The sequence below is a fragment of the Propithecus coquereli genome, unplaced genomic scaffold, assembly GCF_000956105.1.
Source record: "Propithecus coquereli isolate 6110/MARCELLA unplaced genomic scaffold, Pcoq_1.0 Scaffold9, whole genome shotgun sequence".
Classification (NCBI taxonomy): Eukaryota; Metazoa; Chordata; class Mammalia; order Primates; family Indriidae; genus Propithecus; species Propithecus coquereli.
The window spans coordinates 10,689,446-10,703,749 of NW_012155284.1; the positions used below are offsets into that span (position 1 = coordinate 10,689,446).

A 14,304-nucleotide genomic window follows, 5' to 3' on the forward strand; every position below is an offset into this window, starting at 1 on the left:
AGGAGTTTGAGATTGCTGCAAGCTAGACTGACCCCACGGCACTCTAGCCTGAGCAACAGAGGGGAGATTATGTCTAAAAAAAAAAAAAACAAAACCACAATATAGATCCTATGCAAACAGTGATCATTAATGAACCCTTGAAGTGACAACTAAAGAACTCCCAATGTTTCTGATAATTTTCCACAGTCTCCCACTTTGAATTACAAAGCTAAAATAACTTCCTATTATAAAAGGTCTCTTGGTGGGATTTCTTGGGAGTAAGCTCACATATGACAGTTATAAACATGGCAGACAAAACAGAGCTTGTACAAAAAATAGACTACATCAAGTGGCATCAAAGCTAGAGCTGTTGCAAGACAGTGTATGAAGCACACTAACTTTCTGTTAAGAAAAAAGGAAAAGAAAAAAGATACACGTTTGCTTGGATATGCATAGACTAGAACTGGAATGACATATTAAAACACTGGTAACATTTGTTTACTCCAGGGAGGGGAACTAGATGGCAGAAAATGAATCAGACGACTTCTCAGTATTCACTTTTGGTCCTCTTGAATTTCATACCACATGAATGTACCATTATTCTAAGACAAAACAAAGCATTCTTAATTCTAAAAGCTTTAATTTAAAATCATAATACTGGTCAGTTATATATATATATAATACACAAATAGTATAGCATTTTCATACTGATTTAAATAGGGTAGTAACTTTTATTCTTGTTAAGTAAGAGTATTTTAAAAATCCAATTAAATGTAATTTGACTATAATAGGAAGCACTGTTTGATCTCTCCTTTTTTTTTTTTTTTCAGAGACAGGGTCTCATTCTGTTGCTCAGGAGGGAATACAGTGGGGTGATCATAGCTCATTGCAGCCTCAAATTTCTGGGTTCAAGTGATACTCTTGCCTCAGCCTTGTGAGTTGTTGGGATTATACAGGCACACACAACCACACTTGGCTAATTTTCTTTTTAATTTTTTTTTTTTAGAGATAGGGTCTTGCTGTGTTGCCCAGGCTGGTCATGAACTCCCAGCCTCAAGTGATCCTCCCACCTCAGCCTCCCAAAGGGCTGAGATTACACATGTGAGCCAATGTGCTCAGCCCCGATTTCATTTTTTTTTTTAATGTAGCCGTAATAGAATATATGAAAAAAAATAAGATGCTTACTCTCTTGTCTGGACTGCAGTCAATACTTTTTCTGTTTTCTTTTCTTGTTCCAGTGAAGAACTATTAAACATAAATAACAGAATATTTATAATATGAATTATTAATTTACATCTTGTCAATTCTACCTGTAGGCAAGAAGAAAATTATTCTAACTTCTGTGGTTTTTTTTAATAATATACCATAGCACTTCATTAAGGATGGTGCAGCCCAACAATCAATTTTCAGTCAAAAACTTGCCATCAAGTAAAAATAACGTGGTAGGCCCTCAGTAGAGAATGCTCTTACCCCCTGAGTCCTCAGTGAAGGGAGACCACCAGTCCCAAGGTATGAAGCAACCTAGGTATCTTGTCTCTAACTCCTAGATGTCAAACAACTCAAAACCTAGGTTGCTGGCCCTTCCTTCAACCAAGCTAAAGTCCTGGTAAACCTGAAAAAGGACTATACTGAAGAACATGCCACAACTCACAACTACTACCTGGCCCTACTAATTCATCAACCACACAACAAGATTTATTACAAACCTTCCGCCTACCCGACCCTAGACTAATTTTGATTAAAAAAGTTTTATTCTCGAAGAATTTGTTAAACTGTCACTATATTTAATCAAGAGATAAGGCATAAAAACTAGATCATTCTTTTAGATCAGGTTACAGTATATAAGAAATAGAAATTACAATATTAATTAAAGAAAAGTTGCTTGGCTGGTTTTATCTTTGTAATTAATGTAACAAAGGAAATTTTTTATTTATTCATTTATTTCATTTTAAAAGGCAGGATCTCACTCTGTCACCCAGGCCGGATGCAGTGGCACAATCACAGCTCACTGCAACCTCAAACTCCTGGGTTCAAGTGATCCTCCTAGATCAGCTTCCCAGTAGCTGGGACTACAGGTACATGCCACCACACCTGGCTAAATTTTTAAATGTTTTCGTAGAAATAGGGTCTCGTTATATTGCCCAGGTTGGTCTGGAACTCCTGGCTTCAAGTGATCCTCCCACCTAAACTTCCCAAAGTGCTGGGATTACAGGCATCAGCCACCATGCCCAGCCAGGAAATTTATTTTTAATCTCAGAGATAAAAGGCATCATTTACCATCCCCAGTAAGCAGTCTGGGGATGCTTGAAACACCACTAATTTTTGTTAGAAAATTCTATGTATACTTTTGCGATCTTCACAGGAAAAAAAAATTCTATCTAAAAGGACATCATATGTGTTACAAATTTTGTCAACAAACTTTTGGAAAACATGAAGTAGTACTCTAAAAGTGATAGTTAAATCGCCACATACCCAAAGAAAGTAAAACAAATTTTACTTACCTCATTGGATTGTTATCTGGCAGATAATATATGAAGTCTCTCATAGTCATTTTTGAACGATCTGGTGGCCTCTGACTTTCATTTATAGCATATTTGTTTTTCCATTGTTTCTATATACACAAACACACAGATCGACTTTTATTTTATGTAGAACAATTTCAGGTGTACTATATTCAAATATACAATCCTCTGTTACATTCACTGCAAATGCTTTAATATTATTCTTACTCCAATTACCCAATTTTATAAACTGAATATTAAATTGTAGTACATTACCCTTAATAGTTTTTAGTTTTTAAAAATTAAGGTGTCTAGGACTAGATAAAAGCTCAATGTATAAAATCATGCTTACAGATGCCTTCTAACTAAATCCTAAATAGCTTACCGAGAATTACATGTACATAGCTTTTGTTAACCCTGTAGTGAACTGAGATTCTGTATATTCTATAGAATTCTTGAAGCAAATGTTAATTCCCCAAAATAAATCTAATTAAGCAGATTCTATAAAACACAGAACATTTTAGGAGTTTACATTTTTAGAGGCATAGATTTTAGAGAATATGAATTGAAATCCCATAATCTTGAACTTAAGTTTGACACAAAGCAAATAATAGATCTGAGCTTGTTTTCTTCTGTGCAAAACAGTCATATTTACTTCACATAGTTGAAAGAATAACAAACATAAAGCACCAAGCAAAATGCCTTCCTCTTAATTAAAAAAAAAGGTATTCTATAATTTATAACAAGTTATTAAATAAATACTGTCTGGGCACTATCTCAAGACACCAGTTTAAATGCCTTTTACATATATTAACTCATTTAATCTTCACAACCCTCCAATGAGGTAGATACAGGCTGAGTATTCCTTATCTCAAATGTTTGGGACAAGAAGTTTTTCAGATTTGAGATTTCTTTGGACTTTGAAATATTTGCAGAATACATATGAGTTGAACATCCCTAATCCGAAAGTCCAAAATCCAAAATGCTCCAATGAGCATTTCCTTTGAGCATGATACCAGCATTCAAAAAGTTTCAGATTTTGGAGCACTTGAGATTTTCAGATTAAGGATGCTCAACCTGTACTGTTATTGGTCCTATTTTACAGATGAGGAATAGATATAAATTCATTAAATTGTCCAAGGTCACATAGCTAGTAGGGATGAAGCTAAGATTCAAACTTTAACTATCTAACTCCAGGGCCAGCATGTTTCACTACTGTTACATTGCCCTTAAAGAGAAAAAAAAAAAAAAAAAAACCTTCAAGATTAAAAAGAACATGGACTCTACTACACGCATACCACAAATTTTTTCCCTTTGTAATTTGCCTTATTGTCAATTTAGAAAACAATACCAATTCATTTTGCTCAACTATATTTGTCTTAATTCAAATAAATATACCACATGTCACATGGACATCTTCTTATGAAAAATCTGAAGGTTTATTTATTTTTTTTTTTTTTGAGACAGAGTCTCACTCTGTTGCCCGGGCTAGAGTGCCGTGGCGTCATCCTAGCTCACAGCAACCTCAAACTCCTGGGCTCAAGTGATCCTTCTGCCTCAGCCTCCGGAGTAGCTGGGACTACAGGCATGCGCCACCATGCCTGGCTAATTTTTTCTATATATTTTTAGTTGTCCAATTAATTTCTTTCTATTTTTTTAGTAGAAACGGGGTCTTGTTCTTGCTCAGGCTGGTTTCGAACTCCTGAGCGCTAACAATCCGCCCGCCTCAGTCTCCCAGAGTGCTAGGATTATAGGCGTGAGCCACCGCGCCCGGCCTGAAGGTTTATTTTATAAATATGTTTGTGTGTGTATCTGTGTGTACATGTTTAAAACTTTGTGGCCTTCACCAAAAATGTGAAAAATGTAAATGAATAAAATATGCAACAATTATCATCAGTGAAAAAAGTAGTTTAAGTTCACGGTGTTTCTCAACCATTCTATCAACCAAGGGGGGATATTCTGTTAACATAAGGGATGTTATACGGTTTTGTTCTCCCATAAAAATGCTACAGATGTTTATTTTTCTTCCGAATGATGCCTTACTAACATAAAAACAGAAATCTAGCAGGCAATGTCAAAATTCTGATTTTCCTCCCTTACCTTCTCTTTTCTCAATTCTTCTCTTAACATTTCCCTCAGTTTCTGGGCTTTATATATTCGATATCTATCTGAGCATGGCTGTTTCTCTTTTGTTGGAATGGGGTTTGGCTGTGGAGTTTCTTGGTTAACTGCAGATGAGGGATGAGATTCTGTAGGAACACTAACACTAGGTTTAACCACACTAGAAGTACTTGATAGTCGCTTTCTTCTCTGGGAAACAGGAAAGGAAGATTTGCTGGATTCTTCAACATCTTTCTCATCACCAGCCTTTCCAACACTGCTGAAATTTAAAAAGAAAAAAAAGGATACCATGAATCTTTTTTATACATACTAGCTTCAAAATGTAGCCTGGTGAAAAATCCAAAATAGTAAAGTCTGTTTAAAAAAAAAAAAAAAAATCACTTGAGATTTATGCTACTTACGACAGAAATTACAAAAAAAAATTTCGTTTAGTAAATCTTTTTAACATATGTAAATCCTAATAAAGACCATTACTCTTTTTCAAACTTCAAGTCCCTAAGCACATTAGAGCACATAATTAATTATATGCTCAGCTCCCTCAAAACAAAAAAAACTAAGTTACAGAACAAAGCTTAATTAGCCTAATCTGAATTACTAGATAACCAAGAGTTGCTTTTTTAAAATAATTTATATTCAAATTTATGAATTATATATAAAATTTAAAATTCAGTGACGTCTCCTTAAATTGGGCTAAACTACTAGCATTTTACTCTACTTATCCACCTGAGATCAGTCAAATCCAATACACAAAACTTCAAACCTCTGAAATATCTGTATTGTAGTATTTGAAGATATACATTTAGCTACATAAGCCAAACCAAATTCTGTTTGAGGCAGAAATCATTTATCTTTTGTCAGGTATAACTCTACTTATACAGCCATCAGAATAAACTCTTCAGTCAAAAAAAGTACTTAATACAAACTCAAAACCAGACCAAAAAAAAAAAAAAAGTACTCAGTCACCCCAAATTACATAGATATGGTACAGCTTAGACGTAAATATTTCAGAAATGGTATTAAAGCAAATTAAGTCAAGAAAAGAGGTGATATAAGAATTAAAAACTTTTTTTCATATTTTACAATTGATTTTATATAAAAATGGAAAATGCCTTAACCTTTAGAAAAACCTTTCCAGGAAGTCTCCAATTTAAATTATCTCAGCCCTTATAACAATGTGATACATGTATCATTTGCATTTTACCCAATTATGCCAAATGCATAGGAAAGAACATATACCTTACAGATCTTTATAACTAGGAAAGACCAACATACAAAAAAGAAAACACATGATTAAAAAATAAAGTAACAAAGTATACTACCTGAATTATCAATTCTAAGAAAACAACTAGGCTGAGCATGGTGGCTCATCCCTGTAATCCTAGCACTCTGGGAGGCAGGGGTGGGAGCTCAAGAGTTCCAGACCAGTCTGAGCAAGAGGGAGATCCCCACTCTACTAAAACTGGTAAAAATTGGCTGGGTGCGATGGTGCTCGCCTGTAGTCCCAGCTACTTGGAAGGCTGAGGCAGGAAGACACTTGAACCCAGGAGTTTGAGGTTGCTGTGAGCTAGCTAGGCTGGTGCCACGGCACTCTAGCACAGGCAACAGATTGAGACTCTGTCTCAAATTAAAAAAAAAAAAAAAAGAAAACAATTAAATATCCTCCTGCCTCAGCCTCCTGAGTAGCTTGGACTACAGGCGCACAATTTTTCCATTTTTAAGGGAGACGGGGTCCCGCTCTTGCTCAGGCTGGTCTCTAACTCCTGAGCTTAAGCAATCCTCCCATCTCGGCCTCCCGGAGTGCTACCATTACAGGTGTGAGCCACTGCGCTAGGCCCAATTAAATATCCTTGAGCTTAAATGTCTCAAGACTACAATCGCTGGGTAATTTATTACATAATCAATTATCATACACTCATATACAGTTAACAAAATCTGTAAAATTTTTATTAATTTAAGAGCTACTGGCATCGGTATTTCCACTTTGTGTAGAAATTTTGAAACGGATTCATTTAAGAAACTTGGAAATCACTAAGCTTCACACTGAGCTATCAAAATAACACCCTGTAGCCAGCATCAATTCAGCCCAACAGAGGAAAATGTGCCAAAAAGACAGAAATTTTTCACCTTTCTGTCACAGCATAAATAGAATGTACCATTTTACTGTCACTTAGCAAGGTTGTTTACTGGTTTCCTCATATATATAATATAGAAACGGAGACCCTCTTAACCTTACTTGTCTTAAAGGCGTTTCCATCACCTGTTTAAAAAATCAATAACTTTTGGTGGGCAAAAGTCATGTCCTGTGCAAGATAGTTTATATGCATTCTCCACAATCATGCTCCAAGCAGGTAACTTTTTAGAGGCAGGGTCTGGCTTTGTTACCCAGGCTAGAGTGCATTCCAGTCTTGAATTCCCAAAGAAATTATTCCCGTTTTACAGATGAATAAATTCTGCCTGGGAACTCTACCTAAATTGTTAAATTAGGTAAAAGAGCTGTGGCCAAGCACTGTGGCTCAGGCCGGTAACCCCAGCGCTCCGGAAGGCCGGAAGGCCGAGGCAGGAGGATAGGGTTGAAGCCAGGAGTTCAAGACCAGTTTGGGCAAACATAGCGACCTTTCTCTAGGGCCTGTATTCCCAGCTACTCCAGAGGCGGAGGCGGTAGGATCCCTTGAGCCCAGGAGTTCGATGTTACAGTGAGCTATGATCTTGCCACCACACACGAGCCTGGGCGACAGAATGAAATCCTGTGTCTTAAGAAAAAAAAGTAGAAGAGTCCTAAATCCAAACGTGGTACATGACACTAAAGCCGGCCTTCTTCATTCAGGGAAACATGGTCACCATAGTTAAAGAGGCACACCCACAATCAAGTAACCAGAACTCCTTCCGATTGACATAAATCAGCAGAACAAAAGCAACACTGATCTCCTTTTAAAAATAAATATTTTAAAAGACAAAACTACTTTCTCTGTCAAGTACTCTGGAAGAATGAAAACTTTAGAACTCTTATACCTGGATTCTCCCCTCACCACTAGAAGACACGGTCTTCTCTCCGAGTCTACAGACCATGACAAAATTTACATATGCCACACCCTGCGGGTCAGAGACACACTGCAGTTTGGAGACTCAACTGAAAGGCTTACTGCATGCGAGAGAGTATCCTATGGCAAAGTTCATTTGCTCAGCTTCCAGGTGACAGACCGGGGTGGGGGCAGATGAAAATACTCCCCTCTGCAAGCTCTTACCTGCTCCTAGGAGCCTTTTCTTGGGGCTCCGCTCGCCCGAAATCCACCACGGGTACATCTGTAGGCTCTGCTAGCTTCGAAGCAGAGTCAGCCGCAGGCTCCGGAGGCCTGGGAGACTCCTGTCCACGCTGGACACTGGGGGCGGTGGGGGCGGTGGAGCCCCTAGCGCCCGTACCAGGCCTGACGTTCGGCTTCACGCTAAGGCGTGCCCTGCGGAACATGGCGGAGCCAGGGGGCCCGGGGAGGCGGCCCCACGGCCGCTCTCAGCCCCGAGCCCCGGCTGCTGCCCGGAAAGGGGGTTAGGAACTACGCCTTCCCCACAAGCCACACCACCAGCCCGGCCGGCAGCTACCGCAGTTTCACACCCCCGCCGCCTCTTCCTCTTCTCTCCCGCCGCCGCCGCTTTTTCATGACCCTGCCACACTAATAACTAAATTTCTACCTCCTTCCAGCAACCCCGCCCTCAGCGGGCGCCGGAACTGATTTGCGTCATCATCCAGTGCCGCGGAATAACGTCAGACGCACGGCGCCAAGGAGCCGCGGTAACTACCAAGCTACAGAGCCTTCGTTACCTTTGAACCGGAACTTAAGACGCGAAGATTTGTGCTGTTCCTCCTCTAAATGTCTTTAGGAGTAGTTGAAAAGAGGGAAAAGAGGGAAAAGAGGTAGTGAGCTCCTCAGCTCAAACCTTTATGAGAACCATTAAGTTTGCTGGTCGATTTGTTTTTAGAGGGTCCCGAAGAGGAGTTAAACAAGATGAGAGCAGTGCCTCATCTTGCTCACCAGCGTATCCCAGGGCTTAGAAATTCTAAATTGAGTAGAACATATATTAGAATATTCTGAAATGGCCGGGCACAGTTGCTCTACACCTGTAATCCCAGTACTTTGAGAGGTCGAGGCGGGAGGGTTGCTTAAGGCCAGGAGTTTGAGACCAGCCTGGGCAACATAGCAAGACCCCGTCTCTTAAAAAAAAAAAAAATTACGGCGTGAAACTGATAATGGTTACCTCCTAGCAGAGAACTGGGTTTCTGGGAAACACGTCGTGCTAGGAAGACCATTCACTCTATACCCTTGTGTACTTTTTTAAAAAACTTTTTCTCTATACTTGTGTTCTTAGAATCCTGTGTACTTTTAAATGTGAATGCATTACCCATCCAAAAATTATTATAATTGAAACTTTGTAAATTATTGTGAGTATTCTCAATCTACTTCAAGAGGTAGCAATAAACAAGATGTTCTGGGTTTGAGAGGAGAAAACGTAACAAACAAATGAACAAGATAATTTAAGAATGTATTATATGCCATGAAAGAAATTTAAAGGGTGAAAGCCAGGTACAGGATCGTGCCTGTAGTCCCAACTACTCCAGAGGCTGAGGTGGGACGATCACTTGCATCCAGGAGTTTGAGACCAGCCTGGGCAACATAGTGATACCCTCCCACGCCCCCCCCCCAAAACTAAGAAATTTACAGGGTAATAGAATGGAGAGTAACAGGAGGCTAGCAGTAGGGTGGTTAGGGAAGTCGTATATGATGATAGGGAAAATAGCCAGCGATAAGGATAGCCCTGAAGGTGTGGGCCAGTGTTTGAACCAGTGATACAAATCTCCTGACTCGTATCAATGGAGGATTTGGAAGGAACAAAAAATTCCTGGCTGATGGAAACACTAAGGCCTAGCTTCCTTCTTAGAAGGAAAAGAAGATTCTGGGGCAAGCACTGTGGCTTACACCTATAAGCCCAGTACTTTGGGAGGCCATGGCAGGAGGATCTCATGAGGCCAGGAGTTCAAGACAAACTGTGCAAGATAGAGAGACCCTGTCTCTACAAAAAAAATTAAACATTAGCCAGGTGGCCAGGAGCGGTGGCTCACACTTGTAATCCTAGCACTCTGGGAGGCTGAGGCCAGCGTGAGCAAGAACGAGACCCTGTCTCTACTAAAAATAGAAAAAATTAGCCAGGTAACTAAAAATATATAGAGAAAAAAATTAGCCAGACATGGTGGCGCATGCCTGTAGTCCCACCTACTCGGGAGGCTGAGGCAGAAGGATTGCTTGAGCCCAAGAGTTTGAGGTTGCTGTGAGCTAGGCTGACGCCACGGCACTCACTCTAGCCAGGGCAACAGAGGGAGACTCTGTCTCAAAAAAAAAAAAAAAAAAAAAGGGTATAATGCATACCTACCCCTTTTACAGGTAGGAAAAATGTTAACACAATGAAATAATGTGTCCAAGTTGACACAGCTACTAATCCGTAGAGCTGGGCTTTCAACCTAGACAATCTATCTCGAGTCCTCAGTCTTCATCACTTTCTCCCACCTTCTCTAAAGTAGGCAATTTTATAAGGTAATAATTTTTGAAGTTTGGCCATATGTACTTGGGGGTCCACTATAGTATTTTCTCTACTTTTCTACTATATAAATTTGAGATCTTCCAAAATAAAAGCTTTAAAAATATAGGGCAATTTTATAGTGCCCCAACCATCTCACTTTGTAATAATTAATGAAATAGGTGAAGAAAATAAGTACCAGCCAAATGAACCACACGAGCATCTTTACACGTTTCTAGCAATGGCATATGGTCTACAGCTTTTACGTCGGTTCCGAGGTTATTCTAGGCTATTCTGACTTTGTAGTAAGACTGCACTCCTTGTCATCCTCTCCCCACCACACAACCCAACTGCAAAGCCGGTAACTCCTAAAACACTGCTGATTGTGACAAGGGCACTAGGAAAAAATGGGAAACGAGCACGCTTTGGAGTCCGTCTTAAATTTGATTCTCTTAACCAATTTCCGTTAGGTCAGTCTCTTCTGTAAAATCAGAGAACAATGAAGCCTACCTTGCAGTGTATTTGCTAGAATACTGCCTTTCGCAGCGTTAACCCTCAATCTGTTCAGTCCTCTTCCTCCCCTTCCCGCCTCTGCAAGGGCGTGAATGAAAGCTCGCTTTCTTTGTCGAAAAGTAAGATATTGTAGTGTTTATCGTCGTTTGTTATCAAAAGAGGGGGGCTGCTTAAGCCTCTGTGTCTGGCGCACAGTGGAGAAAACCCACACACGCCAACCCCTCTCCCCCACATACAAGACCTGCTTCCGCGAGTCTCCAAAAGGCGCGTGGCAGCGAGGCCTCCACGCCCCGGCCACGCACGCGCAGTGACTGGCCGGCCACGCCGGCGGCTGTTGTCGGGCCTCGGTGGGCGGGGCCGCGGACGGAGCGGGGGCGTTGCCGGGCAGAGGGCCCACGCCGGCTCAGCCTTCGCGAGCCACGAGTGGTGACGGAAGCTGAGCTTGCGAGGGAGCCGTTACTTTCCGAGTTGCTCTCTTCCAGGATCCGTGTGGCGGTCGGAATGGCCCGTGAGTGTGCGGACGAGTGGGGGAAGCGGCGGGGAGCGTCCGGCTAGGGAGTCTAGCGCCGAGCCTAGTACAGAGGCGCGGCTGGAGGGGGAGGCGGGGACTGGTCCGAGAATCCCCCTGGGTCCAGCAGGGCGGGGACCCCGGCTTCCATCAGCAGAGAGAGGTCACGGTTGACTCTGGTATGGCCTCTGAGGCCGGACGGGTGCCTGCCTCTCAGGTGCGCGTTTGCACGGTAAATAACACACCCCCGGAGGTGTGTGAAAACGGCAGCGCCGGGAGGGATCCTCGTTTGGAGGTGGTTTATAGCTGGTACCTACAGTCTTAAGGCCTAATGAGGACCGGGAACTCCTTCCTAGTTCTTTTGTTTGGCCCTTGCAGGTAATAGTGGAATTGTGATGGGCTGAACTTGTGATCTCTGTATATTTCTTCTTTGCTCCACCCACGCCCCTCAAAAGCCAGAACCTGTTTTGGAATACTGGCCCATATAGACGATTGGAATGCCTGTTTTAAAATATCTAGTATTTATAGCTAATAAACACTTAGATTGGTATGATAATACTCTTAAGTCCTTAAGTGTTTACCTCTAAGCTTCCTCCTTGTCAGATCTGTAAACACCATCAATAGACTCTGCTGCCTTGTCTATTAAAAATCTAACTTCATTCCTCTGAGTTTCTCTGAGAAAAGAAAATAAATAAATAAAAATAAAACTTCAGATGCATTTAAATAAGAGTCCTTTAATGAACTTATTAATAATTTTGGAGATGGGAAAAGAGCATGATTGTTTGTCTTTGTAGGTGGAAATCAACGAGAACTTGCCCGCCAAAAAAATATGAAGAAAACCCAGGAAATTAGCAAGGGAAAAAGAAAAGAGGATAGCTTGACTACCTCTCAGAGAAAGCAGAGGTAAATGGTACTAATAGAATTCTCAAGTCACTAACGTGATTGAAGCCACATTTGGGAAAATGAAAAGCATTTTTTTAAACAGTACAACTGGGCCTAACCTGCAGAAAGTGGTAAGAGTAATGAATATCTGTCTTGTGCCAGGCATACTAAAACAATATGGGGTAATCATCATCCCAACCTATGGATGAGGAATTTAAGGTTCTGAAGCTATTTGTTTTGCAGAGACTCTCATGCAGCTCCTCCACAACCATAAGAACTTTATTCAAAATAATTGAACATCCTCCACATACAAGGCACTATTAGGTGCTAGAGATACAACATTTTCAAAGCAGACACCATACCCAAACTAGTCTGGATGGCAGGTGACTGAATTATAGTAATAACAGTTCTGAGGAAGATAGAAGATCCATTGGGTTGGGAAGAATGCACAGCCTTAAGATATAACTATACATGACAATATAAAAGCACTACGGAAACACTTTAATGAGACTGCAGCTTAAGTAAAAAATATGGCATTCACATTTCTAAAAAAAGCTAATCAAAGATAAATTTTATTCTAAAATTATATCTTATTGTCCATATGGAGCTTGGAAGTTTTAATAGGTGAATAACTGATTGCACATGCTTCAGTGTGGCTTAACAGGGGTTCTCAATCCTGGCTGCACATTAGAATTATCTGGAAAACCTTAACAGCTACTCAAGCCTGTGCCCTACACCCAGTTCTTACATTTTTGTTTGCCTTTTGGGTTTTTTTAATTTTTTTAAATTGATATATAATAGTTTTACATATTCAGGGGGGTTCATGTGATGTATTTATATCTGTATATAATGTGCAGTGACCAAATCGGGGTAATTTTGATATCCATTACCTTAAACATTTACCTTTCACCCAGCTCTGATTTAATTGGTCTGGAATTGGGCATTAAAAAGCACCCTAGGTAACTTTATTGTATTTAGGTTGTACCTTAAACCTGACCTAAAAACAGCTTCCCAGGTGAGTCTTATGTGCAGACACTCTTAAGAATCATTGGTTAAGGAGGTTGAAGCCATTAACTATCACTTCACACTTTCAGTAACATTTATTATTAAAGTGATGGCCGGGCACAGTGGCTCATGCCTCTAATCCTAGGACTCTGGGAGGCCGAGGCGGGTGGATCGCTCAAGGTCAGGAGTTCGAGACCGCCTGAGCAAGAGCGAGACCCCGTCTCTACTAAAAATAGAAAGAAATTGGCCAAACAACTAAAAATAGAAAAAATTAGCCAGGCATTGGTGGCGTGTGCCTGTAGTCCCAGCTACCTTGGAGGCTGAGGCAGGAGGATCACTTGAGCCCAGGAATTTGAGGTTGCTGTGAGCTAGGATGACGCCACGGCACTCTAGCCCAGGCAAGAGAGTGAGACTCTGTCTCAAAAAAAATAAATGAAATAAAATAAAGTGATGAGCTTTGTCTTAAATTTCTGTTTAGCATCTGTCGCATTGAAGTGCAAGTGAACGTGGTACGAATCAGTGACTCTCGAATAGTATTTTTATTGGAGAACCTCGTATAACTTGGTTCAAAAACAGCCATTGTTTGCTGAATTACCCACTCCTTATAAAGCTCTGTGCTAGATGCTCTATATGTATTATCTGTATTCATCACAGCCCTGAAAAGTGATATTAGCACCAATGTGTAGAATAGAAAACTGAGGATTTGAATTTTAATAATATTACTAAAGTTATGCAGCAAGCACAGCTTTGTTTCAAATGGAAAAGTAACTATCACTGTTCTTTTCCATTACATTTCATTTCTTTGTAGCTGTGGTGTTTTACCTTCCTTCCATTCCTTGTTTTTGCTGTTTGCTTTGCAGAATTATTAATATTTTACTGTCATGGACAGAGCTATTCAATCCCAAATTAAGATCTAATGTTGAATCTATGCAGTAACAATGTAGGAAAGAGCCTGGACTTTGAAATTTGGCAGGACTTGATTATTATGTGATTTGGGGCAAATTATTTAGTGCTGAGCCTTTTTTAAAAAAAATATGAAACATGGGGATAGTAACTCAGAGTTAGGAGACTTTAGCCAGCACTTATAGTAAGTATTGAATATATAGCCATTTAGTATACTTTATATGGGTTCCGGCCAGGCGCGGTGGCTCACGCCTGTAATCCTAGCACTCTGGGAGGCCGAGGCGGGCGGATCGTTTGAGCTCAGGAGTTCGAGACCAGCCTGAGCAAGAG

At 40.5% G+C, this 14,304-nt stretch overlaps 2 protein-coding genes across 2 annotated transcripts in view; one reads left to right on the forward strand and one right to left on the reverse strand.

Moving 5' to 3' along the window:
- The window catches only part of BDP1 (B double prime 1, subunit of RNA polymerase III transcription initiation factor IIIB), a 94,064-nt gene extending 85,797 nt beyond the window's left edge, over positions 1-8,267 (reverse strand). The window contains exons 1-4 of the mRNA XM_012664491.1: positions 7,844-8,267; positions 4,581-4,857; positions 2,481-2,590; positions 1,165-1,224 (exon numbers count right to left, since the gene is read on the reverse strand). Coding sequence (XP_012519945.1) covers positions 1,165-1,224; positions 2,481-2,590; positions 4,581-4,857; positions 7,844-8,064 — 668 coding nt within the window. The 5' untranslated portion in view covers positions 8,065-8,267. The remainder of the gene's footprint in view (positions 1-1,164; positions 1,225-2,480; positions 2,591-4,580; positions 4,858-7,843) is intronic.
- A 2,715-nt stretch (positions 8,268-10,982) lies between these two features.
- LOC105826551 (small EDRK-rich factor 1) overlaps positions 10,983-14,304 on the forward strand; it is a 4,831-nt gene continuing 1,509 nt past the window's right edge. Inside the window, exons 1-2 of the mRNA XM_012664537.1 lie at positions 10,983-11,184; positions 11,979-12,087. Coding sequence (XP_012519991.1) covers positions 11,178-11,184; positions 11,979-12,087 — 116 coding nt within the window. The 5' untranslated portion in view covers positions 10,983-11,177. The remainder of the gene's footprint in view (positions 11,185-11,978; positions 12,088-14,304) is intronic.